The sequence below is a fragment of the Zootoca vivipara genome, chromosome 6 (assembly GCF_963506605.1).
Source record: "Zootoca vivipara chromosome 6, rZooViv1.1, whole genome shotgun sequence".
Lineage (NCBI taxonomy): Eukaryota > Metazoa > Chordata > Lepidosauria > Squamata > Lacertidae > Zootoca > Zootoca vivipara.
In genome coordinates, this window is record NC_083281.1 from 34,253,028 (window position 1) to 34,272,842 (window position 19,815).

Here is a 19,815-nt window from a genome sequence, read left to right on the forward strand (position 1 = left end):
CTTTTTAAATTGCTTTTAATTGCCAGTGATTTTTCTGTGAAATAGTTTTCAGCATATTTTAAAGGAAGTGATTCATCAGTGGAAATCATTGGATAATCCCTATTGGTGGGAGGCTGGATTCAGGTGGATCTTTGGTCTTGCCTAAAAGGGCATTATTTATTTATCTATTACATGAATATACAACCCTTTTTCTCCGGGGAACTTGAGGTGGTGTACATGGTTCTTCCCCTCCCCATTTTTTCCTCACAACAACCCTGTGAGGTCAAGGCCCCACCCAGTGTGCTTCAATTTGAACCCTGGTCTCCCAGGTCCCAGTCCAACCAGCGCTCTAATTACGCCACACTGACCATTCAGCTCTTAATAAGGCCTTCCTTGTATTCGTATTATTAAGGTAGAATTACTATTAAAATATTACTTTTAATTCATAGTAACTCAATCTAATAACTGATGCTATTAATTGGTATCAGTATTAATAAGGCTCTTTGGATTGCCCCCCCCCCCCAATAGTCATGGAGAAACATATGTTTATAAATTCTATTTATAAAGATTTGTGTTTCCAGTCTGGTTTTGGTTTTTGCATTTTTGTTGTATATTGTCACGCTTTTTTGTTGCATTTTTAACACTTATATGTAGATGTGGATTTATTTTATTCATGCTTTTATACGCCGCCCTGGAATCTCTTAATGAGGAGGGCAACCAAGAAATATTTTAAATGAATATTTTTGGGGCTGACAAAGACCAGGGTGGAGAGAATGTTGGGCTATCAGCAACTGAGGAAGATGGATTATAATAAGGGTGACATGGGGGGGAGGAATCTAGTTTTCTCAAGCCCCAAATATTTTTCAGTATCCTCAGAGGGAACAGATTTGCGGTGAGGAGATGCATGCCATGAAGCTAAGAATAAAATTAAAAACCCTCTCCGCATCACGGACGTTGCAGTAGGAAGTGAGAGTGTAGTGGTTAGAGCCAGCGTGGTGTACAAGTTCGCGATTAGGACTTGGGAGTCCAGGTCACTGGGTTATCTTGGGTCAACCACTGCCTCGCGGCAGCCTAGCCTACCTCACAGGGCTATTGTTGGGAACAAATGGGGAGGGGGAGAGAACCACGCATGCCATCTTGGGCTCCTTGGAGAAGGGGTACGAATGCACTAAAGCGCTCAATCAAGAAAAGCGCTTGCAGCCCTACACCCACTTACCTGCGTCTAAACCCCATTGAGTGCAATGGGGTTTACTTTTGAGTAGACGCGTCTAAGAGCGCGCCGTCGGCGTTCTTTAGTGCCAGAAGCCGGCTGGAGTCAAGCGAAATCCGCCTCTCCGCTGCGAAATACGGTAATCAGCTGTTCCGAAAGGCAAGGCGAGGCGAGGCTCCACCCCCGGGAGGCGCTTGGCCGCTCTCATTGGCTGGCCGCGCTCCTCTTAAAAGCAGAATGTGAAGTTCTGCTGTCTTGCGCCGGCTGCGAAAAGGAAGAGTCGCAGACATGGGGAAGCTTGCCTTGGTCCTGATTCTCTGCTCGTGGAGCTTTGCTTTAGGTGAGTAGGTTCCGGCTAAAGCAGCTGTGGTGTTTGCATTTCTGGGCGCTGCAGACGCAGTCTGACAAGTAAACCCAAGAGATTGGATTTGCAGCTGCTGTGCTGTGTGCTCTTCCTTAATGTGGGAAAAAAGGCCGCATCAAATCATTACAATAAATGAGGAAGAATTGCCAACTGACCGTGCTGGGCAGCATGGTCTGGCCTGCTCTTGTGCCTTTCCAACTGTTCCTTTGGCTGTGTGTGCAGCTAAGTTCTACTTGGGAGCAGACCCATTGAAATGGATGCACCTAAGTTAGTCGTGGCCATTAGTATCAGTGGGCCTGCTTTGAGTACGGCTAACCTTGAATGTCACCCTTGTTTTGAAAGAATGGGTAAGGAGGTGCTATCTTCTGTGTGGAGGAAAGTGGGGCCCTGTGTTAATATTTGTAGATCAAGATGCTGTTAAAAGCATGGGAGAATGGGGCTGGTGAAATGTTGGCATGCCATCGTTTAATCCTATTTTCCTCTCACCTTCTGGTATCTACTGATCCACTGTTATCATTCTACAAGGCACTTTCAGCTGCGAAATTCTGTGTCTGGGGTGCTGTTTAGGACTGGATGTTCTCCTTCTCTGTCGTTGTGTGGAGTTCATGGTATATGCCAGTTCTACATGTATGTTACCCTCCATATACACAAGCGGCTATTCACAATTTGCACACATGTAGCACTGTTGTATGTATGAATGTACAGTATGTATGTTTATTTCAACCATTTATATGCTGCTTTACATCATACACACCATACATTTAAAGCACATGTCTTCCCTCGAAGAGTCGTGGGCATTGTAGCTCTGGGAGGGGAAGAACTACAGTTCCCAGGATTCTTTGGAGGAAAAGCCATGTGTTTTAAATGTATGGTGTGTACAAAGCCAAGGTCTCCTTGATAGTATGAGAGGATGTTTGGAGGTGATGTAAGGCAATGCTGCTTTTGGCATGTAGGGGTGCCAGTCTTTTTTTCTCCCCAACAGGATTGGTGCCGTGAGCTGCTGTGAAACAGGCAGGAATCCAACAGATGTAGCAGTGGAGGATGTCGCTGTACCTGGTTGAATACCTGCCTGTTGCACTTCTTTTCTAAGCACGCAGCCTGTGACCAATACAGGTGTGAAGCTCTTCGGTGTCTTCTTCTAGAGGAGACTAGGAAAAAAGAGTCAGGGAATGAAGTAAGTGAGGGAAAGAAACATTAGGTCATCTGCTGGGCTGCTTAATTTACTTGATTCATAGGATTTGCTTTGTATCGCCACCTTTTGCAACACAGAAAGACATAGCAGGTTCCTTCAGCTGAGTATTGTCTACCCTGACTGGGTTTTAGATACGGTAGGGGACATTCCCAGCCCCTCTCTAGCTCTGGATATGGCAGAATTTGAACCAAGGACCTTCTGCATGCAAGACAGATGCTCTGCCACTGAGCTATGATCCTTTTCGCTCTCCAAGTAATTTGGAATGCAGCCATTTTGAGCTGTTGCCTTTAGTTTTAACTCCCACACATACAGGTGGATCCAGAGGCATCTTTGAGTTAGGATGCATAGAAACTGCTAGGGCAGCATTCCCCAAAGGCCACAGGTTCAAACCTCCCTTGCTCGTAATGCCAATCTCTGTTTCATCTGCATCTGGAGGCAAGTGGGCTTGGGCTGGCTGGCTGCAGCTATTAGATGTATTTCTGACCACACCCTGGTGCAGCTTCTGCCAACCTGGAGCCTCTGGATCTTTTGAACTCCAGTTTCCATCAGCCCCTGCCAGCATATGGAAACTGGAATCCAAAACATCTGGAAGGCGCCAGGTTGGCAAAAGTTGCCCCTGTGTATCCTACACTGCACCTGGGAAAAGTGTCATGAAGAGGAAGCCACATAGAGATTGTATAAGCAAAACAAAAACAAAAACCCAACATTAATGCTGGCTCAGGCAGTTTCTGGTATGGCAAGCCAAGAGGGCCAATGCACTATGCCAACTTTCCCCAACTTGATGCCCTCCAGTTGTTTTGGGGCCAAGGCTCTCGTCATTCCAGACCAATGGCCATACTTGCTGAGACTGGTGGTGGTTGTAGGCCAGAACATTTGGAGAAAGCACCAGGTTGGGAAACCCTGGGCTATGTTGTAACCCCAGGTCTGCCTAACTTCAGTGGAGACAGCCTTGTCACAGTTATCCACACCCTGATGACCTCTTGATTAGATAACTTCCAATGTCACCAGCAACATTCCTGGAATCTTTCACCCCATGAATTGGGAAGGGTATTTTGGCTCAGCCCTACTCTGTGTTGTGTGCTCAGCCAAGGAATTTCTTTTTGGTATCAGAACTATGTTCCAACCCAGGACCCTCTGTTTCATTCGCTTCTGCACCTCAGTTTAGGAGAGAGAGAATGTTTGGTTGCTGCTGGGAGTCAGAAACCAGTGCTGAGCTATTGCAGATGTACAGTAGGTTCTCATCTACCTCATGTTCAAAACACTTATAGGATGTGGGGATAGCTTGACCCAGGAAGTTTGTGCTTACAGTGTACAAACCAGTACGATGCCCTAAGCTGGAGGTCTCAGCTGGTCGGCCTAAATAAAGTTGGCCCAATGTATTGGCTGGCTGCAAATTGCAGAAGTCAGAGATGTTATTGAGATTGTGAAGCATTTCCCCACATGCCACAGGTGACAAAATCCTTTGTGACCTAACAGTTACATAAAGCAAATACCCTGATTTCTCCAGTGATAACATCTTTCAATGACTGGAACTCTTGCTGGGATTTGCATTGCTCTCCTCTCGGTGAGATTTGCTTAATTGTGCTGCGAGAAGGAAGTGCGCACCCACTGAAGAACAACGACACCGAGTAACATCACACACAAACATGATTAGTGTGTTTTTTCCTCACTGGGCATATTGCATCACTGGTACCTGTCATTGTGAGCACACAATGGAGCTTTAGCAATTGAAATAGTTTGGAAAATGCAAAGTGTTTTGACTTGTCACAGATACTCGGTGCCTGGAGTCAAGGCACTGGTTCATCTAGCTCTGTGTTGTCTACACCAGGGTTTCCAAACTTGTGTCTTCAGCTGTTGTTGGACTACAACTCCCATCATCCCTAGCTAGCAGGACCAGTGGTCAGGGATGATGGGAGTTGTAGTCCAACAACAGCTGGAGACGCATCCTTGGGAAACCCTGGTCTACACTAACTTGTAGCAGCTCTCCATGATTTCAGGCAAGGTTCTCTCTCAGCCCCACCTGAAGATGGAACCTGGGACCTGAGTTCTACTTGCAAGGCAGATGCTCTGCCTCTTAAGTAATTCCACAGACTTGTTGGAAGAGAGAATCTGTACTGTGAAAATTCCTGCTACATTTCCCAATCAATTAAAAAAATGGATGGCTGGCTTATTTTGTGAAATTTTTGAGTACATAAAATTGCTTGCTCGCTCTTTCGATAACAGGTGTAGCAGCCTTTCTAGTAGAAGGACTTCTCATTCCCTTTTGAGCTTGACAAACTGGCAGAGCCAGAGTGACTTTCCATGTCTGTCCTGTATAGAAAACTGCAGCTCAAACAGCAACTGCAGTTTCACTCAGAACCACATGAGAGTATGTGGGAGGGCAAAAACATGAGTCAATTGTACTTCAGTGGTCAGAGTCACAAATACTAGTGTTGATTTCGCCACCCAGATGCTCTGGGCAGATGTATCAAAAGGCTGAAACCTGCTTTCAAGTAGATCTGGAGAATGACGTTTCCCTGGGGCTTCCTGGGAACTGTAGTTTTAAGACTGGCAGGACTTCCCAGCTCTTCCTGTCTTCTAACCCTAACCCTGCCCTCTTGCAAAACTACGATTCTGGGGGATTCCTTTGCTAAAATCAGGTAGCAAAAGAGGTCAGGTGGTGAAACTCTGATCTTCGGAACTTTTAAATTCTGGGTGGTCCTCAACTTGAGCACTGAAAATTATACAGACACCCACACCAAATGACATCAACAATGAATTGGTTAAGAGCATCATTCCACAAATTTGCCCTCTGGTCTCAAGATTCAGCCATATATAGAACAGATGATTCCCCCTACCGTAAGGGCACACACAAAAAAATTCGGTGTGAGGACCGCATTCCTTTCTGAGAAGCCTTCTGACGGTCATATGCAAGCGGTGGGCAGGACAGAGGCAAAAGTGGGTGGAGCAATTAATGCAAATTTTATCCTTCGTGTAGTAGGCTAGTTTCTGCAGAAACCCCCACACCCCTTTCTGTCCTCCATTCAGGCAAGCAGGAAGCACTATGAGCCAGGTAAAAACCTTTTGGGAGGGAAGTGAGGCTTGTGAGAGGTGTGGCCAAGAGAGCCAGATAGAGGGGATTGGAGGGCTGCCTTTGCCCCTCTGGTACAAGGTTCCCCCATCCCTGCTCACTCCACTTCCATAGGAATCATAGAACTGTAGAGTTGGAAGGGACCCTGAGAATCTCTTAGTCCAACCCCCTGCAATGCAGGAATATGCAGCTGTCCCATACGAGGATCGAACTTGCAACCTTGGGATTATTAGCACCATGTTCAGACTCTAACCCATTGAGCTATCCAGAGATGTACTGGCATTGAGTGTTTTTGCACTGTTGATTTTCAGTGGCTCATGCTGGAGGCCTAGAATGGCTGTACCCTGAATGATCTGTGTGAAAAAGTATTTGTTATGTCCCGAATCTCCCACTATTCAAGTTCATTGGGTGCCCCAGGGACAGAAGTGCAGTGGTCCAGGTTTGGGTGTGTGTGTCAAAGTCCTGTCACTATTTCTGCAGCATCGTCCTAGAGCAGCTGAAACAGCATGAAGCGAAAGCTTTTTAGCCACTGAGAAGAAGTCTTCTCACTGTTTGTGCTAGTTGGGGCCAAGCAGAATGAAAGGAGGTGAGTCAGCTCCTGAGGACTGTCTCCTAGGGTCACTCTGCAGAAGGAACGTGGGAAGAACCCGGAGGAGTCGGGGTCGTTCTGTATGCTCCAAAGCTAAGCATCCAAAACACAAGGCATTTCCATTTCAAGAAAACATTGAGCAAATTCTGTTACATACAAAGGAACTTCAAGGGAAACGCAACTTAAGCCACTTAGAAAGAAGGTACTCCGTATCATTTGCCCATGTATGTGCACAGGAAATAGTAGATCTAGCTGAAAGGCAACACATGGAGAGCTGCAGTGGTTGTTGCAATGTGTCCCTAATTATTATTGTTGATACAATAATTATTATGAGATGATACAACCTTCTAAAATTATTATATAATCTTGGAAGGGTGTGTTGCTCTGGCTGTCTGAATTTGCCACTACAGTGCTGTCCAGGGAGGAATTCAGCATGGTGCTCTTCTGATCGTTCCCTTAAGCGCAACCATTTTGGTTTGCCAGGTGGAATGATCTGCCCTCTCCCCCACACACTGTTCTGGTGGTTCATTAACCTACTTTCCTAAATACTTAGGATGGAAGCTGCCTTATTCCAAGTCACACCATTAGTCCATCAAGCTCAGCATTGTCCTACGGTCGCTCTCCAAGGTTTCAGACAGGAGACTCTCCCAGTCCTACTTGGAGATGCCCAGGATTGAACCTGGGACCTTTTGCATGCAAGGCAGATGCCCTACCAATGAGCTATAGCCCTTCCACACTGTGGAAGGCAGTTGGATTCTGGTGTCTTCAGGAAAAAATGCTGACATGAATGAACCTGGAGAGCAGCAAGGCATGTCTCCTTCCTGAAGCTTCCCTGCTTCCAAATTAGAGGCTGCTTCATGCAACCTGCTCGCCCAAATGCTCCAACCCTAGCCGGGAGCCAGTAGCAACTGGGGCTGCTTGTTCCATGTCAGCTTTGCACAGATGTGACAAAACTGATTTATTTATTTATTAAATTCAAGTATAATAGTAAGAATCCCATAGTAAAATACAAGGGGAATAGAATGTAGCGAGGCTTGCTGTCCTTTACAGCAGGAGGTTCATCTGCTGCCATGCCAGACAGCCTTTCTTGCATCGGCAAATTAGGGGCTTGTCCCCTTTGAGGGAAATGCTGGCATCAAGGAAGAGGCAGGCCACATTCTCAGGGTGTGTCGGCTTTGGTTTGCATGTTGTTTAATAGTCATACCAAACTGAAAGTTGCTTAATGACAGGGACAAGCGTTATAAGGTTAGGAGTCATACCGTAGGTGTTCCTTGGCACTGCTGTTAGAGCGTCTTTTTAAGACAAGCTTATCGGATATATATTTTGGGTTTGGTCCCCTTTTTTTGCCCTTGTGCAATTTTTAATCCTGCTTCTGGAGTGCTTTCCAATGTAGCACCTGAAACTCCCACTTTCCTCTTCTGTCATCCAAACAACCATTTCTACTTGCTGCATTTTAATAAAATCACAATCTAAAAAATTGTATTCTTGCAAATCCAAAAGTCGACGTTGATTGATTGATTGATTGAAGTACGAGCAGAGTGAAGAGGTGTGTGTCCTAAAAAGAATTAATTAAGAGCAGCCAATTTACCCTTCGGAGAACTCTCCCAGCAATTCATGCTGTAAAGCTGTCATTGGTTGGCTTGTGAATTTCTGTCAGTCCATGAAATGTCCAGTGCCAACTAAAAATATTAAGACTTAACATTTGTATAGCACGTTCAAATGTTCAATGTGTTTCACATGCATTCTCTAGTTGTAATCTTCACAAAAGCCCCGAACAGTAAATTGGCATTATCCCCATATCACAGATGTGGGAAGTGAGGATAAGTGAAAGGGTCAAAACCACTTGGTAAGTTCCTGACAGAGACAAGATTCAAGCAAGGGCCTTCTGGTTTTTTGTAGCTCAATTCAGGGACGTTTTTTCTACATGGGCATCCTTTGTTCAATCGCTTCAACATCACCATTGCGATGCATTCAATGCTACCATTTTTTCCCCTTCTTTCAGGAAATGGGTGCAGTCATTCAAGGACAACCCCTGATTTTGGAGTACTGTACCACGTCAAAGGTAAGCGTCGCTTGGTATGGCTTTTCAGAGGCAGGTGGCACAAACACATGCTCACGCACGCGCACACAGTGGACCGGTTCTTCCTGCTTTTGACCAAAATGCCTGGTGTGGGCAACTTGGCTATATGTCTAGCCAAGCTCCTAAGCTGCTTTCTGATGTCACTTTTCCCTCCAGTGGGTGGCTGTTGTTCCTGTGCAGAAAACTAGTTTATGTAGGAACATAGGAAACCAAGTCAGACCAATGACTGCGCTGGCTGGCAACAGGCTCTTCAGAGCTTCAGAGAGGGGCCTTCCCAAGCCCTACCTGGAGTTGTTGCAGATTGAACTCAGGTCCTTCTGTATGCATGAGCTATGACCTTTCCCCAAAAATGTGCAGGTAGAGACACTGAATCCATCTTGGAACTACACTTGTGTCTCTTATGGCTGTGATTCTGCAGCGGGTGCAGGTGTCCCTTCACAAGCAGCATAAGTTGCATCTGGAATTTGCATCTGGAAAGTATCCTAAATTTAGCTGAGAATTAGTGGATCCTTTATCATTGCCAGCCTCCATTTTGGGATTTGGGGAAGACACTGGAAAATAATATGTGGGGCTTCCTAAGAGTTCCGAGCTATGGGAAATCTCCTGGTTGGCAGCAGCATGTTCATTTCCAAATGATTGTCTTAGAAGCTATGTACTGTATTTCTCTTTGCTGGGACTGTAATCCTACGTATATACACACGCTTAATGTGGAAGGAAGTCCCATTGGGGCTGAATCGTAGATACCCTAGTTTTGGACATGTTACTGAGTTAAAATCGAAGGGTCCACGAATTATCCATCATTCTTTGCTTGCAAGAGAGCCTTCTGGTCCTGCTCAGGAAGCATGAAGTAACCAAGGTTGAGGAATCTGTGACTTTCCAGATGTTGTTGGGCTGCAGCTCCCATCTGCCCCAGCCAGTGTGGCAAATGACCAGCTATGATGAAAGTTGTAGTCCAACATCATCTGGAGGACCACAAATTTCCCATTCATGAAGTAAACAAACTATTTATTTATTGCTCATTATGCGAGGGGACGCGGGTGGACGCGGGGACGCGAGCCTAGGGCTTGCCGATCGGAAGGTTGGTGGTTCGAATCCCCGCGATGGGGTGAACTCCCGTTGCTTGGTCCCAGCTCCTGCCCACCTAGCAGTTCCAAAGCAAGACAAATGCAAGTAGATAAATAGGTACCACTCTGGTGGGAAGGTAAACTGCGTTTCCGTGTGCTGCTCTGGTTCGCCAGAAGCGGCTTAGTCATGGCCCGGAAGCTGTCTGCGGACAAACACTGGCTCTCTCGGCCTATAGAGCAAGGTGAGTGCTGCAACCCCAGAGTCGTCTGCAACTGGACCTAATGGTCAGGGGTACCTTTACCTTTATGCAGTCAGAGACTGGTGGGAAGAGTAACAAATGTTAGAAATTGCAGCATTAGGTAAACTTTAGCAGAGGGGTCACTACTACCAGGTCAACCATGATGCTCCAGGTTTTTTGGAATGCCTTATGCCCAATGCTGCTATCTCATTAATGTTTGTTTCATATTGTTACACATTGTAACCTACTTGCATTAAGAGCTTCCAGTATTACCCCTGCATATCTCAGTGAGTGTCCTGGAAATGTATGTTTGTACCACTGCTGACTCGGTGGGAAGCTAAACCTAGAGGGTAATCTGCATCTTCTCCTTAGCCAAATGATAAGGGTGGGGATTTCTGTGGAATCCAATCTTTCCTCCTTCCTCCTTCCTCAATTTAGCCCCTTCCTGTATAACCTGAACAAGTATGTGCAAAGCTTTCTGAGAGACTCCCATTATTAAGCTCTCCTTCCAGGAATATAATTTAGCTGATGATGAAACCTGACAGGCAGCTCTAATGCAAAACTGTGATTAGATTCAGCAAATTTAAAAGGATTGTGCTTGAATGTGTTAGTCACTTCTCCTGGGTGAAATAGCTCTTCCTAACTGTTCCAGGGACACACATGAGAATGCTTATGCTTGTAGCTGACAGCCATACTAGACACAACATTTTTCACATATTACTTGGGCAGTACGTAGATTTTTGCTTAAGGTAGCTCAGTGGTAGAGCATCTGCTTTGCGTGCAGAAGGTCCACAACATTTCCAGGAAGGGCTAGGAATGCCCCCTCTCTGAAATCCTGGAAAACTGCTGCCGGAAAGTGGAAACCAATTTTCCCCAACCTTTTGCCTTTCAGAACATCTTAGACTCCTACTCCCATCAGCCTTAACCAGCATGTCTAGGGATGTCAGGGATGGTGGGAGTTGTAGTCCAAAACATCTGGAGGGTACCCAGTTGGAGAAGGCTAATTTAGAAAATAACAGATAGATAGATCACCGCTTGTTCTACAAAGCAAAGAGAACTGGATAAGTAATAATAATAATCCATGAAAATGGTAAATGTGGATTAAATGGAAGGGAAATATGGGACGTCATGTTGATGGGGATGGCACTGTGTGAAAAATTTGCACGCATAAATGGCATCAAGCCCACAATAAAAACCAAGGAAGAGGTATTGTTCCGACAGCTGAGTGTGTCACTAGTTCATTCAGCACACTTTTGTAATTAAGTTTCCTGTTTCTGGTGGGTGTCATTTATTGCCTTGTTTTTAAATCTATATTTTAATTCGTTCTAGAAACACTTTGTTGGCTGTTTTTTAACAACCATTAAAATATTTGAGCAGTGACACTGAAATGAAAAAGTGACACCCACAGTGCCTTTCTGATTGCCAAATTGGCGGCAGCTGTATGTAATTCTACCTGCCGGCCGATGCACAGATATGCCCCCAAATACTTCCCAAGATCTTTTTTCCTTTTACAAGCTGTGGAAGTCATTGTACAATTGTGCTTTTCATGAAAAAGACAGATGGCTTAGGTGAATTGTACCTTCCCCACCCCTGCCACGGCCAGTAATGTTTTGGAATGTAGCTCCCCACAGTCCATGATGGAAATTGTAGTCCGAAACACCTGGAAGGCACCAGGTTGGCAAAGGCTGGCATAGATGGGGCATAGCAGGATGCACACACACAAAAACAACAACTCTATGGCCCCTCCCATGGAAGTGTGGAAACTCGGCTACAAATCTTCTTGGCAGCTTCAGGCAGAAGTACAATGACTGGGTTGTGCCAAGGTGTGTCCATATTTTGCCCAATATGATTCTTTTGATAGGAACAGTAGGCAAGCTGCCATTCTCGCCCTCTCCTGCAGTCCTTCCAGAAATATCTAATGTCGTGTTCTTCAGTTTTGGGTCCCTACCCAGGTGTGGTTGGACTACGATTCCCATCATCCTTGACCATTGGCTAAGCTGGAGGAAGGGAGTTGTAGTCAAACCACATCAGGGGACCCAAGGTTAAAGAACACAGATCTAATGCTGTTTGGTCTTGTTCATGCTAGCCCAGGGTTTCCCAAACTCCAGCTAGCAGGACCAGTGGTCAGGGATGTGGGAACTGTAGTCCAAAAACAGCTGGGGACCCGAGTTTGGGAAACCCTGTGCTAGCCCAAAGAATGGTGATAGTATAAAGTTTTTCAGCGGGTTAAGTGGATATTTTAACCTGGGTCTAGTAATAGGGAAACTAAAGTAAAATGTGCATCAGATTAATCCAGACTTTCCCAACCTGATGCCATCCAGATGTTTGGGACTCCATCTCCCATTAGCCTCAGCATCTGGGGTTGTGGAAAGTCAAGATTAATTTATTCAGGGTGTGAGTATGATGGAGGGATGGGAAACCTGTGGCCCTTCAGATGTTGTTGGACTCTGACCCCCATCAGCCCCAGCCAGCACAGACAGTGGTCCAGGGATCATGGGAGTTGTAGTCAACCAACAGGAGAACCACAGGCAGATCAATCCCACCCATGTTGCTGGAGAAGGAGCTTTTTTCATCATAACAAATGTTGTGCTGTGCAAAAAGAGGAACTGCAAAATAATATTTCCCAATAACATCATCACACTGTAAAAAAAAAGGTGTATCTCAGCAACATTTCCTGCATGCCAGATGCTGGACACAAAGGTGTGGAAAGTTGTTGTCTTCATGCCCCACTTGTGAGTTTGGCATCATCTATCTGATTGTCTGCTGCTGGAAACAGAATACTGGACTTTAGTCTGGGGCCAAAATATTCATTGCCTTTTAAATGCATTTGCGTCCCTGAAATGTCTCCCATCAACTTCTAGTTAAAGCTGGCATGCAGGGGGTTGATGCTGCACTTGGGGCCTCCCCACCTTGGCGCCACGTTGTAGGTGACCAAGTGCAAGGAAATACTGAGCCCAACGAAACTGGCATCTCACCTGTCTGCTTGAATATAAGGTCATTGGAAACATGGGGAAGAGATGCTGTGAGTTGGCAGGTGTGATTCAAAGCTATGTACAGTCTGGCTAGAATCCAGCAAGACAAATCTTTACCTTCTTGTGAATTTTAACTTGGCAAACAAGTTGTTTTTTTGCCGTGACTTGCAGAAACTGCGTTAAGCAAAACTTTGCATTGATTTCTCAACTTCCATTTGAATTTTTTTCCCGCAGTTAGGAAGAACAATAGAGTTTAAACCTTTCGAAATGCCTTTCGAAATCTTCTCCCTGACAAAGCCCTTGGGCAAATGTTTGCTCAACCTGGTGCCCTCTGGACTACAGTTCCCATCAGCCCCAGCGAGCACTGCTGGGTGACTCACTCACTCACACACACACACACACACACACACACACACAGCCATCTTCTGCTCCTTTCCAGAGCATAATTCCTAATTCACCTGTTTATTTTATTTCCATATTTAATTTAGCAAGATTTATATAGTGCTGAGTTGATGAAAACCTCTAATATAAAATAATAATATAAAATATTATCTCTAAATTATTTATTGAAAAATACCAATAAAATCAAACCTTTAAAAAATCAACATGCAGTTAAAATATAAATAAAATAAACAGTGCTTCCACAAATACGGGGGGGGGGGGGAGAATCCCAAGCTACACAGAACACTGATCTGGTTCCCCACTAAAAACCCATCTCGGTCACAGCAACAACTATGGAGACATTGAAGCATACTCTGTGGATATGAGCATAATCATGTGAGGTTACTTATGCAGGCAGCCAAAAAGTCCTTCCTCTGAGTCCCTCACCTGCAAACTCTCATTGTGTCCTATAGGAGTCATCAACCTCCCTTATGCCGAAATTGAAGAGCCCTTCGAAGCCTGGTACAACCTTACTGGGAACAAGAGTCGCATTGAGTACTACAACGGTAAGAAGCCGTAGAGAGGGCAGCACACTTTCCCTCAGTGGGGAGGGAAGGGGATGCCAAATGCTCTTGGGGCTGGTATGGGACACCTCATGCTCCCAAATAACACGATGGAGATGGAGAAGAGGAGGAACTGCAGGTGTCACCTTGAACAGCTTGCAGGAAAGGGAGGGTGTAAATGAAATAATAATGATACGGTACAAGGCAGAAGTGGGTTTCTGCAGTGGAGGAGAAAGTTGCTGGCAGGTATCCCAGACCAAACTAGATGAGACAAAGGAGTAGGGACAGCATGGTTGGGTCGTGTCGGCCAAGGGGCCCCCACCCAGCAAGGAGTGCACTGGACCTGCTCATCCTCCTCACCAACGCAACCTTCTCAGCTGCTACTGCTTGCTGGCTCATTGGCCCTCTGCCTGGCTAGCAAGCAACTGTCATAAGGAGGAAGGGTATTGTGGCAGGGAGGAGGAAGTAGACTCAAGGAAGGAGGGAGGCCATGGGGATGGGGGGCATCTTGTCCAAGGATTCTGCAGAACCTGGAGCTGATGCTGCAATGGAGGCCCTCCCTTCTAGCTCTTTAACGACAGTTGCAAGAAGCATAGGAAACTCCCTTACACCAAGTCAGACCATTGGTCCATTCAGCTCAGCTATGTCTACACCAGGGATGGGAAATTCAGGCCTGCAGGCCAGTCTTGCCCCGAAGACGTCTTCCCCAAACCGCAACCCACCTGCCCTCCATCATTGTCACTGGTGTTGTATGCTGACAAGGCAGAGAACAGGGTTCAGTCCTGCCACTGGCCACACAGTCCTGCTCCCAGCAACAAACCGGGCCACACAGGGTAGGCAGCAGGATTGTATCACAGGATTTAGCGTCAGAAGTGATACCAAAGGCCACCTAGCCCAACCCCCCACGATGCAGGAATCACGACTGAAGAATCGCTGGCAGCTAATGCGCAGAGATTAAAGATCGGAGCAAGATCCGCATGAGATCCAGGATTTATAGTGGAGGGGGGAGATTCTCAAAAGGGCTTTTTGCAAGTCTCCTCCCTGTTCCTTTTGAAGTCCCTCCCCACTTCCCTTCTAAGTCCCCGATCTTAGAGCAAGGTGGAGAGGCTCACAAAGTCTCCTGTTTTAAGGGATACTTTTTGAATTTAAGCAGTGGCCTCCAGTGTTGTTAAACTGGAAATGATCTTCCCCAACTCCCCTAGTGGCCTTTGATTATGCTGAGGCTGCAAGCCTTAAATTAATTAAATAGTTGGAATGCTCACCTCAACCTTAATTGGTAATACTGTAGGGGGGGGGCAGATTTAAAAGGTGTGGCTGCAGCCGAAGAACAGTCTTTGCTTGCTTGTTGTTGAATTAAATTTACTTACTATTATTAAAGAGAGTCGTTCATCTGAGTGAGTTGGTCATGTTTATTTAAAATGTAGCTCTCTTGCTTCCTTCAGGACCTCAGACCTCTTATTTGCTTCTTGGCATTCTGCAAATGCATTCATGTTTGCTTTAATTTACATTTCTGAATTTATTTATATTTTATTTGATTGAAAGCTAAGATAAAATTAGCATGCAGTCAAGTGGGCAGCTGTAGCCTGTACAACTCGTACTGAATTGTGAGCACAGGATATCCCCGTGGATCTTCCTCATTCAGACTGGCCCACGTCACATGCCTGCTCTTCCAAATATTTTGACTCATTCCTAAAACATTCCTGATCTCCTTATTGGCTCTTTCAAGAACCTTCAAGGAGATTTGCAACAATAAAAAACAATGCAGGTTGTGCATAAACCATACATTTATTTTAAAGCATCTCCCCCCCCCAAAAAAAAGAATCCTGGGAGCTGTAGTTTGCTAAGGGTGCTGAGAATCATAGCTTTGTGAAGGGTAAACTGCAGTTCCCAGGATTCATTCGGGGCAGTCTGCTTTAAAATGTGTGTGTAGAGCAACAATCAAAGAGAGAATTCAAACCACAATAGAAAGACAGGGTTAAAATGCATGTGACAGATACCCTGGCACTGTTGGACACCCCAACCCTTTAGTGCCTTCCAACCGCTCCCCTGCCCCTCTCAACTTTTTGGCTTGTGTACTTTGGTGAGCAGGGTGGGGTTGCTTGCTAAATCTATGTATATTAGCACATGTCTACAGGGACCATCTGCCTGCACAAGGATGAGTTCTTACTGCCTACTTGTATTTCCACTCCTTTATGGCTGTTGTCGGTTTCTCCCCTTGCTTCTGCTGCAGGCCAAGTGGTGACCTTGCAACTTGGGAGCACGAAGCCCTACGGCACCATGTTTAAGCTCACCCCGCAAACCACGGAGGACTTCGTGAATGCCGAGAAGTGCTTCCAGCTAAATGGCACCAAAGATGGGCCCGTGAAGCCGCAAGGCGTCTTTCCCAGCTTTAAAGGCTTCAAGGTGAGCAAGCAGAACTCAGCAGTCAAATGTTTGTGGTTGAACTGAAGAGCAGATGAAGCGGCCTTATAATATATCCTCCCCTTGTGGTCTACCCTGCTTGGTATTGTCTGCACTAAAGCACCGAGCCTCTTGGGCTTGCCGATCGGAAGGTCGGCGGTTTGAATCCATGCAATGGTATGAGCTCCTGATGCTCAGTCCCAGCTCCTGCCAACCTAGCAGTTTGAAAGCACACTAGTGCAAGTAGTTAAATAGGTACCACTGCGGCGGGAAGGTAAACGGTGTTTCCATGCTCTCTGGCACTCGTCACAGTGTCCCGTTGTACCAGAAACGGTTTTGTCATGCTGACCGTGTGACCTGGAAAGCTGTCTGTGGACAAACGCCGGCTCCCTTGGCCTGAAACAAGATCAGTGCCACACCATAGTTTTTTTTTACTGGACTCAACCGTCCAGGGGCCCATTACCTTTTACCTTTACCTTTTTCTGCACTGATTGGCAGTGGCTCTCCAGGATTTTGACCTCAGAGATACTCAGGATTTGAACCTGGGTCCTTTGGCAGGCAAAGCAGTCTGAGCTAAGACCCTTCCCCACTTGGATCTGGGACACCTGCTATGGACTCATTCTGTTACCTTTGGCCTGCTGGGCGCTTAGCCATTTGACTGGGTTTTCCTAGCCACTCTGTGTGGCTTACAGCATATATAAAAACACAAGACATCAAACATTAAAAAACAGAATATCCTATACAGGCAATAAACAAACCAATAAATCAATAGAAAACAATAATAACAGTTTACAGTTACACCCAAATTAAAATAACCGCCAACCCCAACTAAACATTTGACCAACCCCAACCCCTACCTGACAAAAACAAAACAGAGGAAGCAAAATTAGAACCGTTTAAAACATTGTAAAACTAGGGTTGCCATATTCTTTTTGGTGAAAGTTGTTGAGCTTTTTAGGAGCCTTTTTAGCTGTTTTCAGGGTGAGTGTGAGCCCCGCCCCCTAGGCCAGGTGGACATGGGCCTTGCCGCAGGAAGTGCTCTTCTTTCCAGCACACATTGGAAGGTGCAACAGATGTGGGAGTCATAGGGCTGGTTGCAAGCAGCTGAGACTTGCAGCTGGAGCAAGGGCATCGGCTGTGGGATTTATAGTCCAAAGTGTTAAGGAGGGTGCCAGATTGGGAGAGGCTGTGATGGAGCTCTGCCCTGGAACTATGGTCCTTTCCTCAAAGACTGTTCCAAGCCCAATCTCCCACAGCCTGAGAATTAGGTGCATAGGAAGCTGCCTTTTTAGACCCAAGGTTAATCTGGATCAGTATTGCCTACACCAACTGGCCATGGCTCTCTGGGGTTCTAGGAAGGGGACCTTACCAGGCCTGCCTGGTATTCAAACTTAGTAGTTTCTGCTATGTACTCTGCCTCTATGGAACTATGGAACTTCCCCGATGTACACAGGAAAGAATCTTATATCAGTATCGGACTCCTCGTCCTTTGGCCCATGCAAAATTTTGCCACTTGATTTCTTTTTAAGTGGAGATGCCAGGGATTGAACCTGGGACCTTCTGCATGCAAGGCAGGTGCTCTGCCACTGAGCTATAGCTTCTCCCCAGTTCATCAGCCTTTTGTAGCCTACCTGTCTACAGCTGCTCCAGAGGCTGCTGTGCTTGCAGGGAGACCCGCCAGCTGCAGAAGTCACTTGACATTTCAGCCCCTTCCCTTTTTGACAGGGCTCAAGAGAGCTGCTCCTGTCGAAAGAGGGTGGCAGGTCCTCAGGCAGCTTGGCTCAGTGATTCAGCCGCTTGCCATAAGCTGCTCTGGCCTGTGCCAAGCTTCCAGGACAAATGCAAAATAGGCTTCGCCCAGATGCCATTCCTTGATAATCGTGAAAAGTCATTCCACAGTGGCTGTTAAAAGTGGCACTTGTTTGATGTGTTTGATGACAAGCAGTAACTTGACTTTTGCCAAGCTGCTGCCCTGAATAGTGTGTGTGTGTGTGTGTGTGTGTGTGTGTGTGTGTGTGTGTGAGAGAGAGAGAGAGAGAGAGAGAGAGAGAGAGAGAGAGAGAGAGAGAGAGAGAGCATGTGTGACTTTGCTTTAGTTGGAAGTCTTAACAAACAGGAATGGAGATGGGGAGCTCTAGACCAGGCAAAGGCAAACTTGGCCCTCCAGATGTTTTGGGACTGCCAACTGCCATCAACCCTAGCTAACAGGACCAGTGGTCAGGGATGATGGGAGTTGTAGTCCCAAAACATCTGGAGAGCCAAGTTTGCCTATGCCTGCTCTAGACCAAGAGAAGTCCATGTGATGCCCTCCTGCTGTTGCCTGGCTTCTGCTCCCATTTGGCCCCAAGCCACTCTGGGAGCCTTTTTTGGCTGAAAAGTGGGGTAAAATGCTGCAAGCAAGCAAGTATCATCCAATAGATGCAGCTTGCAAGTGAACTCCAATATTACATAGTGGACACTGGCAACCTGTCCAGCTTAATTGGTAGGCTATTTATTTGGAGGCTACGAGAGACTAGAGCAGGGGAACCCAAACTAGTGTTTGGGACTATAACTCCCATCATCCCAGGCCAGAACTGTAGTCAAACAATATATGGAGGGCACCATATTGGCCACCTTTGGAAGAGACATAAGAGAGCTAGATAGACCAGAACGATGACCTCAGGTTGCATCCAGCTATGTTCTGCTCCGAGTGGACATACTGAAAAGAATAATCCTCATTAAAGTCAATGGGTTGTTTGCCGTGTGTGTCCCACTCAGAGTAGACCCATGGGAATTGATGGATAGGGCTAACTTAAGTTTATGAATTGGTAGGACCCCCATTGGATCACAGCCCTTTTCATGCCTGCCCTTTCCATTGCTCTCCCCGCCCCCAGCCCATAAGGGAAGAATACTATAAAGGCAAATACTGCACCGTGTGGCAGAACATCTCCTACTGGGGCAAGAAGAAGAATATCTACACCATGTGGATCACCAACAGCAGCTGCGGTGTGTCGCCTGTGCACTACGAGATGAAGGGCTTCAACACTTTACTGGGGTCCCACTACGACAAGTATGAAATAGATTACACCGACTTCTCCAACAGCTTCCCAGCTTCCGTCTTTGACCTGAAGCCGAATGGTGAGTACGAGAAACAAAATAAAAAAATTCCTTCCAGTAGCACCTTAAGAGACCAACTAAGTTTTTGTCATTGGTATGAGCTTTCGTGTGCATGCACACTTCTTCAGATACCAATCACTTCGGATACCACTCATTTCTTCAGTGAGTACGAGATTATCCTTCCGCACCCTTCCTCCAAGTAGCTCAGGGTGATCTTGCTCACAGCCGCAAAACAACTTATCTGGATTGATCTCACTCAACAACTTTGTAAGGCGGGCTAGTCCACGTGTGGCCTCGAGCGGGTCCACATCTTCGCAATGGATCTTCTGCCTGAGTTTGACATGTTAGCCTCTGCACTGCAGGGGTGAGGAATTCCGGGGGCTCTTTGCCTGTTGTTGGACTCCATCTCCCATCAACCCCAGCCAGCATGGCCCAATTGTCAGGGATGATGGGAGTTGTAGTCAAATGGCACGTGGAGGGCTGCAGGTTCCCTGTTCATTTCTGCTTTGCAGTTTCTCCCTTATGTTTTCTGTGGCTTGGTTGGCATTCAACAAAGTGCAGCCCTCACAGAGCTGCTGTTCCAAGCACTCTTAGCAAACTATAGCTCCCGGGATTC

The 19,815-nt window shown here is 46.3% G+C and overlaps 1 protein-coding gene and 1 non-coding gene across 2 annotated transcripts in view; one reads left to right on the forward strand and one right to left on the reverse strand.

Moving 5' to 3' along the window:
* Positions 1-1,423: 1,423 nt before the first annotated feature.
* Positions 1,424-19,815, forward strand: part of LOC118087709 (digestive cysteine proteinase 1) — a 30,415-nt gene continuing 12,023 nt past the window's right edge. Inside the window, exons 1-5 of the mRNA XM_035120637.2 lie at positions 1,424-1,529; positions 8,407-8,466; positions 13,614-13,706; positions 15,934-16,106; positions 18,977-19,220. Of these exons, the coding sequence (XP_034976528.1) occupies positions 1,478-1,529; positions 8,407-8,466; positions 13,614-13,706; positions 15,934-16,106; positions 18,977-19,220 (622 nt within the window). The 5' untranslated portion in view covers positions 1,424-1,477. The remainder of the gene's footprint in view (positions 1,530-8,406; positions 8,467-13,613; positions 13,707-15,933; positions 16,107-18,976; positions 19,221-19,815) is intronic.
* On the reverse strand, positions 17,633-17,707 carry TRNAA-UGC (transfer RNA alanine (anticodon UGC)). The gene has a single exon. It is a non-coding gene; the product is annotated as a tRNA-Ala (tRNA).